At 41.8% G+C, this 24,027-nt stretch overlaps 2 protein-coding genes across 7 annotated transcripts in view; both read left to right on the top strand.

The window, feature by feature from the left end:
* The window catches only part of ptk7b (protein tyrosine kinase 7b), an 85,880-nt gene extending 73,009 nt beyond the window's left edge, over positions 1–12,871 (top strand). For all 3 annotated transcript variants that reach the window (XM_054798624.1, XM_054798625.1, XM_054798622.1), the window contains 11 exons: positions 578–697; positions 2,629–2,778; positions 3,135–3,282; positions 4,570–4,697; positions 5,886–6,086; positions 6,880–7,041; positions 8,128–8,360; positions 8,435–8,515; positions 9,081–9,232; positions 9,394–9,572; positions 11,240–12,871. In XM_054798624.1, the coding sequence (XP_054654599.1) occupies positions 578–697; positions 2,629–2,778; positions 3,135–3,282; positions 4,570–4,697; positions 5,886–6,086; positions 6,880–7,041; positions 8,128–8,360; positions 8,435–8,515; positions 9,081–9,232; positions 9,394–9,572; positions 11,240–11,400 (1,715 nt within the window). In that variant the 3' untranslated portion in view covers positions 11,401–12,871. The remainder of the gene's footprint in view (positions 1–577; positions 698–2,628; positions 2,779–3,134; positions 3,283–4,569; positions 4,698–5,885; positions 6,087–6,879; positions 7,042–8,127; positions 8,361–8,434; positions 8,516–9,080; positions 9,233–9,393; positions 9,573–11,239) is intronic.
* Positions 12,872–15,187: 2,316 nt separating this feature from the next.
* Positions 15,188–24,027, top strand: part of srfb (serum response factor b) — a 32,506-nt gene continuing 23,666 nt past the window's right edge. Inside the window, exons 1-2 of one of the 4 annotated variants that reach the window (XM_054799598.1) lie at positions 15,188–16,043; positions 20,595–20,828. In XM_054799598.1, coding sequence (XP_054655573.1) covers positions 15,411–16,043; positions 20,595–20,828 — 867 coding nt within the window. In that variant the 5' untranslated portion in view covers positions 15,188–15,410. Of the gene's footprint in view, positions 16,044–20,594; positions 20,862–24,027 lie in introns of all 4 variants that reach the window. The other 3 variants (XM_054799599.1, XM_054799596.1, XM_054799600.1) reach the window with 3 other exon arrangements.

Here is a 24,027-nt window from a genome sequence, read left to right as displayed (position 1 = left end):
CTAAACATTTTGACACCCTTGTCAAGCTTTTAGTCAGTAGGTTTGGCGAGCGTGTCATATTGAAACTGCATTGTCAAAGTACGAAAAATGCGGATGAGGTGCTTGAAATGTTCAATGTCTGTCACAGAGTATATTGGTACATTCAATTTGTATGAAATATTTCATCAAAGGGTACTACTACACACTACTACACTACTATATTTTAGATAGATTTTGGTAATCTGGAACCATTCTTTTTCTCTCTCTCTCACCCTACAACCATTACTTTCCTCCCTTTACTTTTTAATAGCAAAAGTACTCATTTAAATGTAAAAAGAATAGCAATGAGATTGTGTATCTGTGTCGGTATAAAATTTACCATGGATGTAATGTACTTGAAAAACGTACCCTTAAAAGTGCTTGAAAAATGTTATAAATTTGACATTCGAGTACAGTAAGTGTATGAATCCTGCATTTAGTTGAGTATGAGCATATTATCGCCGTAGTGTTTTTATCTCCTGTTTACGTTGGCACTCCCTCCTTTTTGTGTTAACCACACGTGTGATAAATGTACGTGTGGTGTTTCGACTTGTTTCAGAGAAGCTGAAGTTCACGCCGACCCCGCAGCCCTCTCAGTGCCTGGAGCTGGATAATGAGATCAACATCCAGTGCTCTGCTAAAGGCAGAGAGAGTCCCACCATCCGCTGGACTAAAGCAGGTGTGCGCTTCTAAGGGCCAAAATGGGAAATCCAGATGAAGACATATGAGGAGAACATCTGTAAAATACGAAATTCCCTGTGTTTGTTTCATTGTAGTAGTCCCTAGTCAAGCTCTTTTGTAATACAAGGGAGATCAAAAAGTAGTTTTGAAACCAGAATGTTTGTGCACAGCATCGCTTATTCACTCTATCACAGTTTTTCAAAAATGTATTAATAAATGATCACTGTTTCGTAATTGAATACCGCCTATTAGTAGTCAAAACTAGGGCTGGGTGATGTACTGTATCGATAGTTTTAAAATTTGAAATTTACTTTAAGCACGATATCAAAACCAACCATATCGTTGATATTGATATAGACTGGATTTGCGCTGTATCTCCCTCATCCCTGCATTAAGGAGGAGGGGCGGAGCAAAAGCCCGGCGGCTCCAGTCGAAGCTCAGTAATGTGGAGGTACTTCGAATTCAGAGCAATAATAAATCTATTTCACCACCTTAAAACTTGGCACAAACTCCAATATGAGGGATGTGTGAAACTGTGCGCTGTCTGCCGCGCTCCTGTTGCGTTCTATTATAAAGAGGTGTCCTATCACATTGCTAAGATATGGTCCCCCTTGCAAAAGTGGAAAAAAACTGCTTTAAAAACTTGCTGAAAATGATGGACTTGCGATGTCCAGTGAGCTTCGCACAAACAATTATTTAGCATGACAAGCTCTGCCATAAATGTACAAGGAAATTAAACAGAAGGTTGCTAAACCTGATGCATTTGACAGGTTGGTGATCCTGGCACAAAATAAGGACATACTTGAGTCTTCTAAAAATGTTTACCTAAAAAATACTACTCTTCAATTGAAAGTATTTTTGAGTTGCTGTCATTTTAAAATGTCCTCTTAAAGCGAGCACTCCTTCATATTTTGTTATTTTGTTATTAGCTGAGGATTTGAGCATATTTTGTTATTTTGTTATTAGCTGAGGATTTGAGCACAGCTAAAGGTTTGCTATAAAAACTGTCTTTATTCATTTCAAAAAGAGAATGGCCTACTTTATTTTAGAGGCCATGTTTAGATAAGATTTTTTTATGTGCATCTTCCATGACGCTTTAAAATTTCAAAAAATATCCTCATGTTAAGTATTTATTTTAATAAAACAACTCGACACGCATATTTGGGTTTGATTTTGTCTAAACTGACATGGTTTAAAAAATATCGGGATATATATTGTATATCGATATTCAACCTAAATATATCAGGATTTGAGTTTTGGTCCATATCGCCCAGCCCGAGTCAAAACATATGCATATATAAGCATATTGTACGTATTCTTGGCCCAAATTATGCATTTTCAATCATAATAAAGGCTAAATTAATAAAAATACAAATATAAGGCATTTAAAAGATGTTATATGTCGTGTAATATCTGTGACGTGTGCGCCTTTAAGAGGCGTGGCCTGGGAAGTTGAAGTGTATGACATCAGCTAGCTACTGTAGAGTTGTGTTAGCGTGGTTAGCAGTGTGGAGAGTGCCTGTCATCACGCAATACGTACCGGAAACACAGTCGGTGCTGCGCATGCGCGACACATTCGTCACTTCCTCTTTTAGCCAATTTTTACGATAGCGCTTCTCCGACGTCACGTGCTGTAGTAGTTATTATTTTTTTAATCTATGAACATAAATTAATCTTACTTTGCAGAAATTCACTTATCACAGGCGGGTCTGAAACCAATTAACTGCGATAAGCAAGGGATGACTGTATACGTCATGCCTGTAATTGATTCTTAATTCACCATTTGCCCCACAAGTAGGCGATCTACTGTATTGGTGCTGACACTCCTAATTCCACAGTACACCACCAGCAAAGATGTAGACATATACCTTTAGTAGTTTTAACGCCTCCCTTCTTGTCCTTTGTGTGGCCCCCCGTCACCCCCTGCAGACGGAGGAGACCTGCCACCCCATGTGGAGCAGAAAAATGGTCAGCTTCACTTCTCCAAAGTCACCCGCAGTGACGCTGGCAATTACACCTGCATTGCCTCCAACAGCCTCCAGGGGGAGATCAGAGCCTTTGTATCCCTCACAGTGGCAGGTGAGTGTCTGCTGCTCATTCATCATCCTGGAAGCAGGGAGCTCTGGGAGAAACTTACACTGCAGCATTAGTCACCACTCCCATGTTGTAAGTTGTTGTGGTTTCAGTGTATTTGAGGTTACTTTCATGAGGATGAGCTGCATTGATCATGCTCAGTCAGTGGCAGCATTTAATGGTAGTTGGTGGCCTTTTTACAGCCCTGTAATGAATTGCATTTGGCCAGTAGTGTGTGACTGGGAGTAATGTTAACCACAGTCCCCACAGCCTTTTAGTCAGTAGCCCACTTGTGAAGGAAGTGTTTAACTAAAAATTGTGTGTGCGTGTGCGTGTCCCTTTGTGAATATTTGCTTGTGCAGTGTACATCCGCTTTAAAGTGGAGCCAGAGAATACAACAGTGTACCAGGGCCACACAGCTATCCTGCACTGTCAGGCCACAGGCAGCCCTGAGCCTCACATCCACTGGATGGTCAAAGACAAGACGCTGGACATCAGCAGGAACAGGAGGTAAGAAAGCTCTTATATCATGCATCATTGCTCAGGATTACAGAACATGCTAAGTGTCCAGCTAATGAGACGACCATGGTTTTAACCATTAATAAGCTAGCGAGCTAACTAGCTAGCCTCCGATGCATTTACAGTATTCTAAACTTAAGAAATGGTTTCAACTGGAGTGGGGAAGAAGGACAAAGAAGCCAAAAACTTACCACTTCCACACAGAATGGGAGGAGACCTTCTTTTCACTCTATCATGTCGGACATGGCATGGCTGACTACATGCAGTGTGCTCTCATGTCATGTCTCAATAATGGAACATTACTGACACCTAGTGACCAGAATACTACATATACCTTTATTTTTTAATATTGTTTGACTAATAATAATATGCCATAGTGAACTACAAAGCAGCAATCATTTATTAAGTAATTTTGTAAAAATCGCAACAGTGAGGGGAGCGATAATCAAACCGCGACATTGCGAGTGGTGACTGTAGTAGTGTAATAAAAACTATATTGATTTGTTGTTTTAGGCATTACACATTAAAAAATTGCAGTAGTCATTACAATGAATACCCAATGGAAGATGTTCACCTCCAATTTGGAGTTTGATTTTTATTTGGTGGTGGAGTATTTCTTAGCTTTTTTTTTTCTTTTTTCCACACAATTTGACAAAAAATACCATGTCAAATTGTTCACTCTTTCTCAATTCAGCCGCATTCAATGTTTTAAATGTTCTGTTGGAAAAACACTACTAACTTCAGTTCTGTTCAAGGCAAAATTCATGTATTTGTACTTCCTACGATGAGAGAAAAGACAAAGTGTGGGCTGAGCAGAAAACACAAAATATGCTCCAGAAAATATTTCTTTTCATTAGGGGAGACCCCAGCCGTAATATGTTCTTTGAGGGGAGGCTAACAGTACCACACTTTGAAAACTCCTGTAATTAACTTTTTACTGCCTCTTTCTTGTGCCGTTTGCTGGCAGAAAATATCCATTTAACAAATAAATCTTCAGTCTTCATCAGAGTTTGGTCAGGTTATGAATCAATTTGGGTGTAGGGTGTATTTTTGGGTGTATTTGCATGGTTAAATCCAGGTCTTTCACACACCCATAGATTAAAAAAAAAAGAACTTGCTAGTCTTCAGGATACAGAAAACAAGAAAGTGTGATTTGGAGGAAAGTGTTCCATCAATAGAACTTGCCCTTCTACCAGGCTGCCTTGTGGAGTCCTGTTGAAATGCATTGTGAACATAATGACTTCCATCTTCCTACATTTGAGTCATTCCTTCTTCCAGGATCCAGAAGATGCCCAATGGCTCCCTGGTGATTTCAGACGTCACCACAGATGACACAGGCAGATACACATGTGTGGCTGGAAACAGCTGCAGCATCAAAGACCGTGTGGCTCAGCTCTATGTCGTGGGTCAGTTACACACACACACACACACACACACACACACACACACACACAGTAATGAGCACAAAGACACACAGTGGACACAAGGCACAATCACAAGCAAGCGCTGGATGAAAGCATTCATTAAACCTTCCTACTCCCCTTGTCATCCACCTCGACAGGTTAATAACCACGGCTGCATCTGTGACGCCCCAGCTGTCAGGGGAGGGATGGGATTGGGCAGGCAGTAGATCTAATAACGCTTTTGTTTCCTGTGTCATTGCAAGCTTAAATATACACCTTGTTTACAAAATAGAAGCTAAAATATAAAAACGGTCAATCGTTTAGTTTACTTCCAACATGCTTCAACAAAACTATATCATGTTTATACTTGCACAGTTCAATATGTCCGAAGAGGAGTGGGAAGAAGCAGAGTTTATTTAATCCAAACCTGTCTTTGTGTCCCAGCAGTGACTGATAATTTGTTCACTTCCTGTGTTGAACATGTGTCAGGTTAAAAATAGGTTGTTAATAGTAAAAGAAAGAATAAAAAGTGTTTGAGTTTGTAGGTAGTTTGGTAAATAATAATAATAAAAAAAAGATTTTAACAAAAATGTAAGAAAAAAAATGGTAACAAAAACAAACAAGAGAAGCGCCATAGTTCCCCCATACTGTGATTCGCACCAAAATTATAATCCTACATTTTTTGGATCAATCTTTCATATTTTTTGTAGAACCTGTTGGAAACGTGTCCTGTATTTTGTTTTCCAGGTGGTCTGACCAGTTTTTGTGGCGTTTTATGCACGAATACCAAAAATGGTCCTATCTCGCAATGTTGAAGAATCCTTCAAACAAATTCCTGGATCTAGACGGTGATACGGCTCATCCCCAAAATTTAATCAGTTCTTATCCCTTATCCCATTTCCGACAATTCCTGAAAATTTCATCCAAATCCATTGAGAACTTTTCAAGTTATTTTGAACACAAACAAACAGATAAACGCCGGCAAAAACATAACCCTGCACTGCACTTGGCGGAGGTAACAAATATCTACATAGTCACACTTTCTTATATCAGGTAACAGCAGGAGAGCACTGAATTTAGACATCGTGTTCACATATAATTAAAGAAGATGAGTTTGATGACGTTTTCTCTTTTAAGATGACGACAACCATGTTTTATTCATTATCAATGTATCCTGTGGCCGGCCAACAGATAAACCAGCGCAGACGCATGACGAGGATGAGGACCGAGCGCCTTACAAGATGATTCAAACCATCGGGCTGTCTGTGGGGGCAGCTGTGGCTTACATCATCGTGGTGCTCGGCCTCATGTTCTACTGCAAAAAGAGACGCAACGCCAAAAGACTGCACAAGCGTCAAGATGGAGAGGAACCAGAGATGGAGTGTCTCAATGGTATGCCTCCTTGATAGAGAGTTTGAATTTATTGTGGTTTACTAAACCAGCTGGGGGAGATTTGCACCAATTGAGTATTGAGTCTTCATTTTCAAGTTGGATATCACTTTTATGAAGCTGTAGTTCTTAGAAACGCTTGGGAATTGGCGAATTAAGATTTGAGAATCTGGTTGTTTGCTGCCACCTTGTGTTCATTATTGGAACTTCACGGAACACTGACATGAGGGTGTTCATTTAAGTTCATGCTCGATTCTTCTACGCAGCTTGTCAATAAAGCTTGACCCATATTGTGTACATATTTGACACATATGTGATTTATATAATCATAAATATAGAAGTGAACTAGCAATGTTTGTACAATGTAATTCTTAAAAATTAAATCCATACTTATGTATCTAAAGGAATTATGCATTTTCATATTACAACTTATAAATTGAGCATCAGACGCTGTATTGTCAAAGTAAATTGCATACAGATTGAGCCAGATCTCACCTTTTGGCAGCAATATAAATTTAACACGGACAATTGGAGTTGACATGCTCAGACTCTCTGTAAAATCTAACCGGAACTGATTGTCATTTGTATTGCTTATGAAGGATCTCTGTACATTTTGTTCCCATGAGAAATTCGGGATCGAAGCCATCCACTCATTGATTTTGCAGGTGACAAACATTGAAGCTGAAGTGGGCACCTGCTGCTTTCGTGTCATCTTGTGCATGTATTTGTTGATATAGGTTGACAGCGTATCAAGTCAGCAACACTGAAAATATTGAAAATGTGCCATGTCTGTCAGGAGGGGCTGTCCAGCAGAATGGCCACACCACCACTGAGATCCAGGAGGAGGTGGCGCTCACTAACATGGGCACCATGGCAACAACCGAGAAGCGCCACAGCCACGTCAACAGCGATAAGCTGCACTTCCCCCGAGCAAACCTGCAAACCATCACGACTTTAGGTAACTTTGACTTGCTGGGTACGAACATGCAGTAACCAGGGATGCTGCAATTAGGTTTTTATGCTGCCGATACCGATCATCCATGAGTGAAATCGGCCGATACTGGTCACATAAATTAAGTATAATAAACTATTGGCTATATCAGAGGTCGCCGACATTTTTTCTTGTGAGAGCTATTTTTACAAAATGAAAATGGCCAAGAGTTACTCATTTTTGTAACATTAATTTCCATAGCTTATTTCAACCCAAACAAACAGAATATGCTTGTTTAACCAGAACATTAACAAAATGCTGGTATCCACAACTCACACTTTGTATTTCAGAATGCATTTCTTTCTGGTGTTCTCACATTATTAACTGAAAACCTGAATGAAAAGCAGGCTTGCAGGCGCCTCATGTGGTCTTGAGGGGCTCCACATTGGTGACCCCCGAGCTATATGATGTAAAAGAGGAACCATACAATTTAGATAAATTCATTCTTGACTTACTTTTTCAAAATCACTGGTGATATTTAGAGTATCAGGCTCCTTCTTTAAGAAAAATTTGGATGTAAGATCAGCTTGTTGGTGTTCCAGCAGGAGTCAGGACCCCCAAGCAGTCTGCAAACCCAGTTTCGACCGGCCATCCAGTCCGACGAATACAACCACTTTTTGGGCTATCCGCCTTAGACCTCCAACTGCCACGCACACACAGACTCGTGTTCCCGCGTTTTGGCTCATTAGCTATCGCCCGAACGATCACATCGTCAACCACGAAAACTCACTACACCCTGCCAAGTGCCCGCCCCCCAAATGCCGCACCAAACTACAGCTTTTTAAGGTCCAACCAACCATGACGACAGGAAGTCTCACACGGCAGACATGTTTGTTTTGGCTTTGTGAAGGGAAAGTGGGCGGGAGACGGTCGCTATAGGCTGGATGCAGCAATGGGGCTGGAGATGACCGGCGTTAAAAAGCAAGTATCGGCATATGCTTGCTTTTTCGCGGAAATCGGACGATAATGATCGGTGACCGATGAATCAGCGCACCCCAGTAGTAACAAATCAAGAAGTCGTTAGCAGACTGTGACGCTTGATCCTTTTTGCAGGTAAAGGAGAGTTTGGCGAAGTGCTGCTGTCCAAAGCCAAGGGCATCGAGGAGAGGGAGGAGGAAACGGTGGTGCTGGTGAAGAGCCTCCAGACTAGAGACGAACAGCTTCAGCTCGACTTCCGCAGAGAAGCGGAAATGTTCGCCAAGCTCAGCCATCCCAACGTAGTCCGTCTGCTGGGCCTGTGCAGAGAGGCTGAGCCCCACTACGTAGTCCTGGAGTACTACGACCTGGTACACTCGCGCACACATCTATCAAAGGAATCATGAGGCCCTCATGGTTAAATATCTTCTTTTTACCAAACCAGGGAGATTTGAAGCAGTTCCTGAGGATTTCCAAAAATAAAGATGACAAGGTCAAATCTCAGCCTATCAGCACTAAAACCAAAGTAAGTGTTTATAACTGACACATGATCCACCCACTACCCGGACTTTAACCTCTATCAGCACAGTAAACAAGGCAAAATATTGGAATTCCTGTAAGTACAGTCGACCCCCACCATCCGCAGGGTTTATGTTCCAAGACACCTGGCAAATGGCGAAAAAAAGCCCTAAAATTGACTATTTTTGACCCCCAAAACCCTCTCATATGCCACAGTTCTTAAATGCATTTTAAATTCAGTTTTACACATTAAGAAACAATCACAGGCATATGTGAAGTTGCGCAACATGTCTTGTCAAAGCATCTTCCAGCTGAAAACTCTTGAGAGAATTGACTCGTGAGACAGCGCCCTCTGCTGGATTCATAGCGCCACCACTCCCCCGCCAGCAGCAGATCACACCATCAAACCACATTCTGTTTACATTACCGTTAAAAAAAAATGCATTTACATTATTTACATGATTAATTTCAGTAAGAGAAAATAAATGCAAGGTTGCAAATGCCGAGCCGCAAAAAGGCGTGGATCTACTGCCCTGTAAATTTTAACTTCAACCTTTCCACCCTCCGCCCAGGTTTCCATTTGTGCACAAGTGGCTCGTGGGATGGAACATCTGTCCAATCATCGCTTCGTCCACAAAGACTTAGCCGCTCGAAACTGCCTCGTCAGCAGTCAGAGACGCGTCAAAGTGTCGTCCCTCAGCCTCAGCAAGGACGTTTATAAAAGGTCAGACATGTTGATTGGAATTCTGATTACCTGTAGGCCTCATTAAGGTGCCATGGCGGCTAACAGTGCTCATCCCTGTGTGTGTGTGTGTGTGTGTGTGTGTGTGTGTGTGTGTGTGTGTGTGTGTGTGTGTGTGTGTGTGTGTGTGTGTGTGTGTGCAGCGAGTACTATCACTATAGACAAGCGTGGATCCCCCTGCGCTGGCTCCCATCAGAATCTGTGTTTGAAGACGACTTCTCCACCAAATCTGATGTTTGGGCCTTTGGCGTGCTCATGTGGGAGGTGTTCAGTCACGGGGAAATGCCATATACCAAACTCGGAGACAATGAAGTGCTAGAAGGTCAGTATCAGCATTTTTGAGATGATATTCCTGGGATATCGTGGTCATTTCCAAGATAGAAACGCACAGAACACTGAATCACACACTAAAGTGAAGTTTACATTTGTGTCATTTTCAAGGTTGGAAAAGTGTTTGAAGGTTTGGTGAAGGGCTTTAAAGTAATGCAATTACAATTACAATGCTACTGTTTTCGGTGTTCTTCTACGGTAATTGTCCTATCTTACTGAAGACCTAACCTGTTAGATAAAGTTGATAAATAAAGACCGAAAATATTTATGGAAATAAATCAAATAGATGTACAGTGGTCCCTCGTTTATCACGATCAGTTGGTTCCAGACCCGGCCGCGATAAGTGAATTTCTGCCAAGTAGGATTCAATTTTAATAAACTGAATATTTTCATAGTTATGGCACAGAAAACAATCTTCTAAATACATTTTTTTAACATTATTACAGCGCTCAAGATATGCGAAAACAGTCACCTTTGCATTTGTATTACCCAATATAGTAGATATAATCAGAGAAAATAAGACAAATAAGACATAAATTAGACATAAATGAGATAATCACATACAGTGAGTAAGTCAAATGGCTTTACACTCGTATTACCCAATACAGTATAGTAGACATAATAAGAGTACATGAGCCATTTAAGACGTAAATAAAAGTCTTTCTTGAGCAGCGTCACAGTAAATGTGTTCCCTAGGGAACCTTAGTGACAAGTGTAGTGCCTCTCTCACCAAACATGACTGACACCTAGTGGCCAATTTCGAATACAGTACTGCATTTATAATAGGAATGGTTCTTGTGCCTTGTATTTTAGTGCATTTAGGTAGTTCATTTAGCCATTTTATGCTTGAAAATGATTATTTTAGGCCTTTTCATATTCAATTACAAAACAGTGATTCTTTAGTAATACATTTTTTATAAAACTGTGATGGGTGAGGGAGCGATGTTCGAACCGCGATGCAGCGAGGGACGACTGTACGATCTGTACGATCTGATGAGAAGGGCGTGTTGCTTTACGACAAACGACCGCACTAAATTCTAAATAAATAGAATTTACAATGGGGGTCGAATAATGTGTGCAACTCTGTTTAATGTGATACAAATTCTGAAAAGTGTAGCTTATTTATCTCGTAGCTAATGACTATCTGATTAAATGTTTTTTTTTCTTAGATACAGTTGTGCTTAAAGTTTAACGTTTTGCTTTGTAAGTTCTATTTAATTACAATATAAACTTGTAGTAGTTTGCAATAATCTTTAAAAAAAAAAAAAAAGTTTATATCTCACCAGTCATAAATATTTTAATTATCTATGGAAAATATGTACGTTCTAAAAATAAATGATTTAAAATGTGGTTTCAGTTATTTTGAGTTGAGCTACATATTCTTATTACAAAATAATTTTGTGTATTTTTTTTTTGAATTTTTATAGCATAATAATGTGGTGAAATGTGAAATAATAATTTTCAGTATCAATGTTTTACAGCATTATAATATGTGAGGATGAATACTTTTTAGTATCTGCTTACTGGGGTAGGATTAAGGATCAGTTGTCTAAATATAGCACTTATATTCTTCACTTCCACACATCTGACTGATTTTGACGATCAATGAATCGATTATTCTGCTCCAACCAACCTCCTCTGTGGCCCCACGCCCTCCAGGCCTGCAGACAGGGAAGCTGAAGCTCCCCCCTCCAGAAGGATGCCCCTCCAAAATGTACAAGCTCATGGTCAGCTGCTGGGCCCCCAGCCTCAAGGAGCGGCCCTCCTTCAGTGACGTGGTGCGCACCCTGGGAGAGACGCCCTCTGACAGCAAAGTCTGAGACGGCGACCCACCAGGCAGTGAAACTTCAGCCACGCGTCTTCTCCCTGCTTCTGAATAAAGACAGCAATGCTGGATTATTTAGTCTCACACTTCCGGGAAGAAGAACACAATTTTAAATATGCATTTCAGACTTGTTTTTAATGAAAGGAGTGTGTGGAGGAGACTTTTTTTGCCATATCGGTGACTGGCTTCTTGTGAGCAGGAGGAGTTTACGTTTGCCTTAAACGCAACATGGATGACATCCCTCTTGCTCAACTTCCTGTGAGTCTGCCTGCTTGCAGCCACTCAATCGCAGAGACTTTTCACAAACACTGTGCCTCTCATCTTCTTTGTACACACACACACACACACACCCACCCACACACACACACACACACACACACTGAGGATGTGGTGTTAGAGCTCAAATCATCCGTTAACATCCAACTTTTTTTGAGTGGAACAACATGAACAAGCCTGTCCTTGAACCTATCATCCGGTCAGCTGCATCCTCATCACGTATCACCATCAGCATGTTCACACGTGTGTGTGTGTGTGTGTGTGTGTGTGTGTGTGTGTGTGTGTGTGTGTGTGTGTGTGTGTGTGTGTGTGTGTGTGCACCCGGACTATATGCACTACAGTGTGCACAGATGGTTTGCATGAAAGTGTGTAACTATTACACTTGTGATGTGCAACATGAGCAGACTTGTTGAAAAAAGAGTCTGTTAGGATGATAAAACTTAAAAAAAAGAAAAAAGGATGGAGCACACAGCCGAGAAAGGACCCGACTGTTCCAATGAAGATTTTGTATATTTGAGTGAGTGTGTTTTGTTCTTGTATTAACTTTTGCAGTGCTTGTTGGTGGACCACTGTAACATTATGTCCAAGTTGCAGGGATCCATTCTTAGGTGCAAGCAGTTCCTGTCTGGGTCCTCTTGTTTCTGTGTGCAATGCTGCAAAAGGGGACCAGTGTACATAATGTAGAGACCTTGCACTAACCTCCCTCTTTTGTCTCCATCATGTTGTGTCGAAGGCCTGTTTATTTATAATGGAGGTCTCGTTATTTTTTTGTATTGGTTTATAGTGGAAAGGTACTGCTCTGGTGTTGTTCCGCTTCATGTTCATTCTCATGATCCGTCTCAGTGTGTGCATAGCCTGGTCAGCCAGCTGAAAATGCTAACACAGTACAAAAAAAAAAGTCACTGCTGGTCACCAGTATGTTAAATAAGTGCCTGGTAAATGAAGGATGATCTAAAACACTTCACTTTTCTTTTCTTTTTTTTTTTTACATTATCTAATGAAATGCCTTTGTTCATGATTTTTTTTTAATGTTTTTAGTGTAATATGTTTCTACGAATGCTAGGCAGTCACATCTAAACCTTTTTTTAATCAGCTTCAGCACAAGTCCGCTGTTATAATGGATATACAAATGTATACATACTGCTGTCAATAAAGGTCCACAACGTTTTTTACCCAATTAGTTGCTTTAATAAGGTTGCATGTTCAGTAACAGGTACAGTGGGGGAAAGAAACTGAAATATGAACAGTCCGGTAACAGTAGAAAAGAGAGAAAGAATGATTGCAAAATGCAGGAAAAGGAACATTACATAAAGGTTAATATATTTCTATTTGAGGAAATAAACGCTTGGTCTCCTGCCAACCAACCGCACAGACCCATGCCCGTGAAGCACACAAACGAGTCCTGTCTCTTTAAGAAAGTACAGTAATCCCTCCTCACTTCGAATTTCTTGGCTTCACTTGATCACAGTTTTTCAAAAATATTTTAATAAATCAGGCTGTCTTGTGGTTGAATAAGACCAATTTTTAATGAAAACATACGCATATTGAAGCAAATGTTTAAACATTGTCAAGCTTAAAAATGGCTAAATGAACTCAAATACAAATTCAAGGCATTCAGAAGACTCATTCAAAAACGTGATGATATGTAGTGTTCTACAAAGGTCACTAAGTGTCGGTAATGTTACTGTGAAAAGCACCAGACTTGATCACCAAAACAGCAGGCTTTTATTGCAGGTTGGGATTATCTCACAACTGTTCTTGTCTTACATGGCTTATTTACTCCCATTATGCCTACTACATTGGGTAATGCGAGTGTAAAGGTGACTGCGGGGTGTTATTTCATGTTTAGAGGGCTCTGATAATGTTTAAAACCATATTTAGAAGGTCATAAACAGGGTTTCTATACTCTAACTACGAAAATATTTGCATTATAAATAAGGAATCCCACTTGGAGGAAATTCCCTCATCACGGTCGGGCCTGATACCAATTAACCACGATAAATGAGGGATGACTGTACTCTTAAACTCAGTTTATGCGACTAAAATACAGTTGTCACAGAAAAAGTCTCTTGCACCACAATGGGCAAGACCAAACAACTTTCAGTGGACCTCTGGGACAAGATTGTAGACCTGTGCATGACCGAAATGGACTACAAGCTCTCAGGATTGTGCAGGCATGCCTAATGTCTAAATGAGGTAATAGCAAAGGAGCAATTGAGGGCACCTTCAAGCATCCCTCTTTAGACTGTTGCTACATGTGAGCTCTTGACAGATTCTGCTGGCGGCAACTTCAGTGCACAATAGAACTGTGAAGGTAACTATATCTTCCCTCAGGTGGATGACGTATTCCAGGCAAGCCTCTGCATGCTGATGCTCAGACACTTGCGTAAACAGATGTCTGTAAAAAATAAAAAAAAAATCTCCTGCATTCTCAGTGATAAATTAACTGTGCTCTAACTCACCACCACACAAGCCCATTTACTGAGTCGAGCACGCCAATAGCCAGTAGGCTAAAATATCAGGCTCCCAACCCATCGACGAGCACAATTCTTGAGGTATTGGGGAGTAAGTTTTATTTAACGTTGTTGCGCACAAGTGAGTACAACTTTTATGTAACCTGACATGGTTCGATTACTTCTCTTTCGCTTTCAGCTGCCGAACAAGTGTAATTTCCCTTCATGCCACTAGAGGGTGGTGTTAAAAATCTCATGGTTCACAACCAACCCTGTCATGACGTGTGAATGGCAACAAGTGGATTATTATGTACCTTCTCCCACCTACTGGAATAGCATTTATTTGTTCTGCCATGCGTCTTAGCGTTAACACTGGCATTTTTGGCACTGGCTGTGCATGAACATTATATATGCATAAAGTAAGGACATGCTTGGCAGTGTGACACATTATATACACTTATATACACTTTGGACACTACCGGCCTAAAGACTATGGGGACATGTTGACATTAGTCTTGCTTATCTGTATCATAAGGGACATCTATCTAAATGTGTTTACACTAACAGTGACAATTAATAATAGAGCTATTTCATCTGACAACCAGTGGAGAGTACAAAACTTGAATATTTTGTTATTTTGGTTCCTCTGCCACAGTGACGTTGTTAGTAGCGCAACCATGTTGGTATTTATGCTAATAAGCCGCCTCTCAGCCAATGGCTGCACGGCTCTGATAACCCTCAGCCAATCAGGAGACACTGCTCTGACTCACCAAATAAGGAGCGACAACACCAAATAAGGAAACGCAGTATCTCTTTATAAGGAGGAAGGTAGTTCTCTTGTTGTCATATTACTCCGCAGTCGTAAATTCTGGTCTAAAATGTGGGATTTTAATTCATTTTAAATGATGAAAGGAAACATATTGTGACATTTGTAGAATTTAAAGTACGTTTTTGTCACTAGCTAGGTAGTGTTTCCATTCGTTTCCGTTCACAACTAGGACTACATAATATGGCGGAGCAACATGGCGGTCGCTTTCCGGGTTGTCCTTTTAGAGAAAGTGCTGAGAGTTTAGTCCATAGAGGAGCACGAAGACAATTGTGGAGGCTGCGGAGGGACCGCTGGGCAGCATCACTTAGCGAACTTTCTTCCCCTTGTTGTTTCCGGACTCCCGCCGCATTGTACGACCAAGTGATACATGCGGTTTGTAAGTCATTTACGAGATAGCGAGCTCCAGCTTTGTGGGCTGGTTTCAACACAGTCGCACCAGTAAGTAGAATGTTACCGAGCCAGGTTGGGACGGCACCACTGGGAAACGCGTCAGCATCAGGTAGAGGTACCGTCGGGCTCGGTTCAAGCGTTGTCGCTGGCGGGATTCGTCCCCTCTTGATCCGAACAGGGCAAGCTTCTCTTGGGCTCAGCGAGAGTGTCGCGCGGCACGGAACCAGAGAGAACATCGGGATGCTGGGGGCGAACGGTCCAGGGGGTCCGCGAGGTGTGAGGTCCGGGAACGGGACCGGAGTGAGCCCGCTTCAGACCGCCATCCAAGGTAGCATGGTGGGTTTAAACGCAGGAGTTGTGCTGCCTCACGGAGCCAGGTTCGACCCGGACAGAGAGACTGTGCCTCTATGCAGCGGCTCGGACAATGACTCGGACTCTGGAGATGACGATGAACCGCTCGGGGACAGCAGGAGAGGGGTGAAGCGGGAGAGAGCGGAAATGGAAGCCGCCGTGACGGGGCAGGAGGTGGGAGTCGCTCCGGGAGGTTACGGCCTGGTTCCCGGAGGAGTTGCGGGGGCCAAGCCGGGGAAGAAGACACGTGGTCGCGTCAAGATAAAGATGGAATTTATTGATAACAAGTTGAGACGTTACACCACTTTCAGCAAGAGGAAGACAGGCATCATGAAGAAGGTGAGTGCTGCAGTCATTTTCAAGTGTCACTCCTGCACCACATTACGCACACCTGTACAATCTAATGATATCCATGCATGAACTGCTAAAAATGCCTTGACATACTTAATCATTCTCACTTTTGAATTGCACAGCCTACTGTATTATTGTAGTTGCAGTTTGCAGTAAAACTGCATTGTGTTGTCTGAGAGCTGTCTCGAAAGGTGTGTTCACACTGGTTAATACGGACTCAAATCAGATTGCTCTGCTGGTACGGTTCCTTTAGTCAAGTGTGAGTGCATTCCAGGACCAACAGGACCGGACCAAACAGTGAGAGATGGGACTCGGTCTGCCTGCACCAATGGACCAAAACACTGGATACGATATCAGCCATAGATAGGAAAGTAGTGAGTGTATGTGTCCCGGAAGGACTAGAGTACCGGACTACAAGTGTGAATGCACCCTAACATTTGTGTCACGTTATTTATCCACTGGAAAATGCAGTGTAGTGCAGTTATATACACCACCCCTTACTAAAAAAATAATAATAAAACTGAGAATTGTGTTTTTATGTAAGCAGAATTTCTGTGTGCTGTATTGGTTCTCATTACACGATGCAGGTGTCCCTAATGCTGTGGCCGATGGGTATTTTGATTCATGCATCCATTCTTTAGTGGAGTTGTGGCACACAACACTGTTAAATCCATCAAGGATATTAAAACGCAGTTTGTCGTAAGCTGTAAAAGTATTATCAATGCTTTTCATGTTATGCGAGAGAGTGCATGACATACGGTGGGTTTCAAATAGACATGAGCAAATGACAGTTCTATTTATGACCTTGGCCACCCCCAACTCTCACACACATTTCCTTAATGTGCATGCACACACTGTACTGTATGGAGGGGCTGGAAATGACCAGTTACTTTACAGATATGTGCAAAGATGGGCGTGTATTGTTGAGTTTGCAGTAGTGTGCATCGTATTGCAGGGTTGAGTGTTAGAAACAAGTCATGCAGTGAGTGGTTGCCTGTATCGCCCTCGGTGCACAGGCTGTTCCCTGTGCCACTGAAGCAGCACAGCACGATGCTCGCAGGCGGCAGCCATGTGGCGGCGAGCGGCAGCAGGCCTTTAGGTGCCAACAGCTGACCAAACCTCAGGGACACACACCAGAGGACAGACCACATGAGCGGCAGGCTGTGGTTGCATGCCATAATGAACTCTGTACATTGGGATATCATTGTGTATGCAGTGGTAGTGGCTTAGCATGGCTGTGAGACCTGGTGTGTAATGCGGCCTGTACACTTTATCAGAACGTTTAACAGTGAGTCATGTGTAGGTATCACTCTGAAGCTCATTGTTGTGTCAGCTGTTGATTAAAATCTCGACTGTCATCTTTCAGCACACACACACACACACACACACACACACACACACACACACAGTGTAGTCTGCTGCATTCCTCTTGTTTTTTCGCCCCCTCCTCTTCTTTTTCTGTGTATCTCAGATCGTTGTCGTGGTAACTGAGGTTTCTTCATGTAGGCTCTTGGAAACATGAACAGCATTTGATACAATGTGAGGATGGAGAAAGTGTTGAGTTGATCACAGAAATGGAAAAAGTACACGATCAAGTGTTTGCAGGATCAAAAGATTAGCCTGGTTTTGAAGCTTTGATCGGCAGAAGTTTTTTGATTATGTGCCCGGGTTTTTGCATGATGCAATTTGTTGCTTGTCACAAAGCGGCAAAGTCTGTCATTAACAACACTGCACCCCCCTTTTGTGCCTGTGTTTATTTATTCATACCTGTAGCGGCAACTAACCTTCCTTTGCCACTTCCCCAGCAGGGCATTACATTTTCTGACTTGTGCTTTTTGTAGATCGGCCGTTCATAATCCAACAACAACAAAAGACAGACACCAACGCAAAATAGCAAAAACAACATGATTTATTTATCCTTCCCATGAAGAACGAAAGACGATAGGAATTTTCTTTAGCGTACAACAAGACAAGGAGGAGTCTAATAATAATTAATAAACAGTGTGATTTCTTTAAAACAAAAGTACATGGTTGAGAATGTGTGTGTTGACAAAACTCGCAGAGAATCACCATCTCAATTTTAAGCAAGAATATCACGCAGCCCTACCTGATACATCTTAAACACAGGAAGTGAAACAAACTATCAGTCGTCGTCGACACACAAAGAAGGGGGATGAGTAAGCTCTGTTTCTTCCTACTCATTTTCAGTCATGTTGAATTGTGCAAGCGTAAACATGTGATGTACTTCACAGTAACTTTGTTAAGCATGTTCCAAATGAAGTAAATCATTAACATCACAATGATACATTTCTAGCTTCTGTAAGCAACCATTGCATGTCTTGACATGAACAATTACAAGTCAAACATTCATGCAGTTCGGAATTTGACCAACATTTTTGGGAAAAATACACCCCCAAATGTAGTTTGAACCGTCGTCACGAGATTTCAACTTAGCAAGCATCAAAGGATTAATTCTGTGTGTTTTGCAGGAGGTTATTTGTGACCCTGATTCCAATTAAATGGATTTCGATAGGCTTGTCACAGTAACATATTTTTGCTGGACGATACTTGTCCCTCAAACAAATTGGAGCTTCACCAGTGTCCCAGAACAGACAGTGTTTAACCTTTAGTGTTTTCAAAGTACAGTGTGTCTGCCCAGTGACAGCTTAATGAGACAGATAATGTAACATTAATAAGACGTTGATGATGCGCTCCAAGCTGGCCACTTAAGTCCCACAGAAATAAGAAACCAAGGAATGCATAGATTGTATTATGTTGTTGAATTTAAATGATCATACGTCAATTGCGTTTTATGATTAAAAAGTTGTTGGGCAACTAATTAAGATGACCCCCTCCCCCAAACCGCCTGCAGTTCTGAATATTCATACGAGGAGAATGATTAAAGACATTGTGAGGGTCCACCTCGCACTGCCACCAAAGCGTCCTTAAGATGACAAATTAGTCCTTTTCTGTCCTGGCTGTTTGCCAGCAACCAGACGCTGTTTGACATCGCTCTCTCACCACTGCAGTGCTAATGAAAGCTGCTATGTTCAACCTCTGCTTCTTGGCTGCAGGAGACATGTTTCTTTATAGTTCTTATACTTGGGCCTGTCACAATAATCGATAAATCGATTAATCGAACAATAAAAAAAATAAAAAACAGTTGATAATTGATGCCCTCGATAAATTGAAATGCGCACGTTTGCGTGTGTTTCATCTGCTCGTCTCTCTGTGCCACACAGGCCGGATGACAAGAGGGTTCACTCTGTATCTGTCTGAGCGCATTGGTTTTATAGTGGAATGAACAGAGAGAGTGGGCCCTCATCTCATTCAGCCTCTTTGTGGAGGCGGGGCTACTCGTGAGCGGAATACAGAGGGGTTTAGAAGTTAGCCTCACGAACATGAAGAAAGTGCAGAAGCGATGGTTTCAGCCGACAGACACAGTGTGGGAACATTTCGGTTTTAAACAGAATGAACACGGTGAGCAAATGAACATCGACCCCAGACAGGGACAGTTTTCTCAACTGGGGAAAAAAACTACCAATGTAAGGGCCTCGGGCCGCGGAGCCTTCGTCCCGGCAGTCAATGCTCAAAAAACAGTGTAAAACGGCTCGTGCTCACAAACTGTGTCGCTGGCTACATTGCAAAAACAGAAATATAGGCAATTTCTGTGTCAAGCTAATGTCTCACACAGGTACACCGTACACTATACTTGAGTACCATCTAGTACTTCAAATGGGATGTACACCTCTCATGACAAATAATGACAAAATGGTCTAAAAAAAAATTATAATTTGTAGCATAATTATTAACCAGCAAAATGTGTTGACAGGCCTACTTATACTCCAATGGATCTGTAATGTGCTCGCATTTTGATCATTGGGCCAACAGCATTGGTGTCATTATTACTACGTTAAAAGAAGTAGCTTGATGGCATGGTCCTCTAACGGGGTAATAAAAGCATTTAGGTTCCGTTGGCGAACTGTTAGCCTTCAGGCGCATGCACAAAAGTGGTGGTGACGGCTAAGCCTTGGCAGGGACACACACATCCTCCACATAAGTGATGACTCATTTAGATATAAAGGCGGCTTCACAAGTTCATTCTGAGTGCAGGCTCGGCATGTTTCATCTTGTGTTTATGTTGTGTTGCGCGCTGGGAGGGTTGAGCGTCTGCATGCTGCATTATGTATTACAATGATGCAGAGTGCGCTGGTGGCCTCGTGGTTTGCAGCCAATCATGTCCTCTCCCCCGGCTGGCTTGCTGCCACTCCCCCTTCCTGTGCAGGCTGCTGCCCTGCTGCAATCAGTCTCTCAACGGTATCACACACTATTCTGGAAGCCTTATCTCTTGTTATTTTAGCTTCATTTGCACTACGCGTCATATGTGACTACCATGCTATTTTTAGCTTCCTTGACTAGGTTGTTAGTTTCCAGATGTTCACCTTTTGGGTCTGCTACATCCTTTGTATTTTCATTTGGGAAATATGTTTAATATCTTTGTGAACGATGTGTTTACATGTACTTCCCTGTCCTCGCCAGGCCTACGAGCTCTCCACCCTGACGGGAACCCAAGTTCTGCTGCTTGTGGCCAGCGAAACAGGTCATGTATACACTTTTGCCACTCGTAAACTCCAGCCCATGATCACCAGTGAGACGGGCAAAGCTCTGATCCAAACATGCCTCAACTCTCCGGACTCACCGCCACGCTCCGACCCCTCCACTGACCAGCGCATGAGTGCCACGGGCTTTGAGGAAACGGACCTCACCTACCAGGTGTCTGAGTCGGAGAGCATGGGCGACACTAAGGTGAGTCATTAAAGCTCTGTTTCCACCACGCAGTAGAGTTTGCCTTAGTTTGATATGGAATTGTTATGGGTGTGGGGTACCAAACTAACTTATCTGTACTTAACGGGTGGTGTTTGACGCACTGCATCGAAGGTGTTTTAACAACCGTTTTAAAAATAAGGCTCTGAAAAAAATAATTTGTTGAAAATGTAACGTAAAATATCAACTTTATTTAAGGGTACCTTTCTCATTGAGCAGGTCTGTGTACCTCGGCCTTTACTAAACAAACTAAACAGCCTTATTTATTTATTTCTGTCTCTACATTGTAGTGTTAATGTTTCCCTGCACTCTGTATTGCACACCTCTTTATTTGAGCGACCTTGCTGTGGGTTTTGATGGTGCATTATTTTTTTATTTGATTTATTTTTATAAAAGGTGACTGTTCAAATATGTAACAGTGGAAATTTCAGTTTTTGTCCACCGATCTGTGTCGGGGCCGCATGGTGGCCTAGTAATTAGTATGTTGACCTCAGTCAGGAGATGGATGGTTTGAATCTCCGTTTGTAAATTGTCTGTAAATTGGCTCCGGTAGGTGTGAATGTGAGTGTGAATGGTCGGCTGTCTATATGTGCCCCGTGATTGGCTGGTGACCTGTCCAGGGTGTACCCCACCTCTCACCTGAAGTCAGCTGGGATTGGTTAGATAGGCTGGGATAATGAATGGGTGATCTGTTTATAAATATATTTACTGTATGATTCCAATAATGTTTTGCTTTTTCTTGAGTAAAAATTGCTGAATTTAGGCAGCGGTGAGAGTCGCATCACTCACAAACTGGGTTGTGTGGCACCTGCCGGTTTCTGTTTGTCACCATGTTCCCAGTATGATGTTTGTAGAAAGATTTCTTATACACCATGACTTGTAAGGTTTTGCATGTGTAATTAATTAGACCTCTGCCCTACAACAATGGGAATGTATTGGTAGAACACACAGTGTGTCTTTATTCTCAAACACGTGACTCCATGTAAAAAAACAGCCACATATGAAGGAAAAATAAAACGGATGGATTGTTTGTTTGTTTTAAGGCTGCAACTGATGATTATTTTAATAATCGATTCATCGGTCGATTATTTTTCCAATTAATCGATGAATCGGATTTTTAAAAAAAACAACACATTTTAAATTCCCGCCTCTTAGTAGCACTCCCTTTTTAAGAATGCATGATCACAGCAAAGACGGCGAGGAGGAGGAATTTCTCCGACACCAAAATTGAAGTAGAGAAGTATAGAAAATCAACTGACAAACATCTCAAACACAAACACTCTACTGCAAATCCACAAGTCACTGGCACAGACTGCTACATGTGCATCACCGATAAATAAATAAGACATAACAAATAAATAAACTTTAGGGGCAGGCTTTGTGTTTGGCATCGGCTATCTGCTCTGGGGGGGAAGGGCGGTGCCTTGTTTGTGAAGCAGGTAGCAAGATGATTATGGTCTGGCAATAGCCACTTGCAGTTTCACTGTTCTACCACTAGGGTTTTTATGTGTATGCATGGTAAGAGTTGTCCATAAATGTATGCATTTCCTATGCAGAAGTACAAGTGGATAAACCCCATACTTTGCGTGAGTATGTTCTTACGCGTGCTCTAGATACACATCTCCGCAGGGGTTTGCTTCGCAAGATTATCAGGAAGAGACAAAAATGGCGATTGCTCAAAGCTGGTGTGACTATCTTGTTTGCTTGAAACACAAAGATTCTAGGTCTGCTTTCATGGATGACTCGGGAAATTAAAAGGAGTCACATTTGAGAGGCTGAAATCGGTTTATGTACAGTACATTAATAAATGAAATGATTAATCGATTACCAAAATAGTTGTTGATTAATTGGATAGTCGATTAATAAGAGATTCATCGTTGGAGGTCTCGTTTGTTTACTGTATTATGTTCCTCACAAGCCAGGGTTCAGTGTTCCACACCGTACCGAACTGAACTGTACCAAACTGGGCTTAATTAACCCAATCCCCATAATTCACATTAGCCTCATGTTTTGCATGACTGCAGACATCACTTTCTGTGTGGAGAACTTAAAAAAAAAAAAAAGAAAAAAAGAAAACTCCACAAAAGGCTTTCACAAGAACATTAATAACGTTCACAAGCCGCTATGGAAAATGATCTCTGTCCAACTATAAACACACTTTTAAACTCTTGGCTGTTGTGTATGCGAGGCCTCAGTATCTCCCTTGCACTTTGACTTTAAGCACCAAATAATTTCTCTTTAATTAAATCAAAATTCTGAGTGCAAAGTCGGAGCGCCCTCCACTGTGGATGAGACAGATAAGATGCGGAGTGTTATCCCTCTGGATAACGAAACGTAACTTGTCTGCTGCTCTGAACCCTGCTGACCTCTCCTCCAGGAAAGCCTCGTAACACTCCTCAAGATAAATCACAGCAGATCTGGTTTGTGTTAGGGTGAGAAACACGCAACCTTCTATATGAAGAGCCTCCATGTTTATCTTTGACTATGGATGAGAGGCAGAGCTGCTAAAACCAAAGTCAGGCGTCTCAATTGTTATCTTCCTCACTGCAATAGGTTCTAATTCGGATTAATGGGCTTTATGTCACTACAGTTTTTCAGTGACGTCTTCAGTGGGACCTCCGTGTTAAGCTGTCGTACTCGTCTGACTCATAAAGTCTCACATTACTCAGAGACCGAGCCATGTTCTATTTGTCAGGGCCCCACGAAGAAGCACTGTAGGGAACTGTAAGCAGCATCTTAACCACAATGTCGTATGCTGGCTGTGCTACAAAAAGTTCCCATATTGCCATTGATTGCAACATAACAAAGGGATAAAAGATGAAGTGCGTCCCACCAATAAATTCAACAAAGCAGAGGAACACAACACAGTAACAATGGAGACAACAATGGATGACATTCAACATTTTGTTTTTCTGCTTATTAAAAGAGAAATAACCCCCCCCTTCTCTGTACAGTACATAGATAGATACAGTAGATAGATAGATAGATGCTTTATTAATCTCTAAGAGAAATTCACATTTCCAGCAGCTCTGCAAAAATGTACTAATAAACATAATCAATTACAAATAAAACAAACAAGGCAAGAACAAGAATAAATTAATACATGTGGAACAGATGCATAATAAGGTAGTAAGTCCAGTCCTGTGTG

This window comes from Dunckerocampus dactyliophorus, chromosome 14, assembly GCF_027744805.1.
Source record: "Dunckerocampus dactyliophorus isolate RoL2022-P2 chromosome 14, RoL_Ddac_1.1, whole genome shotgun sequence".
Taxonomy (NCBI): Eukaryota; Metazoa; Chordata; class Actinopteri; order Syngnathiformes; family Syngnathidae; genus Dunckerocampus; species Dunckerocampus dactyliophorus.
This window is presented reverse-complemented; position numbering and strand designations above follow the sequence as displayed.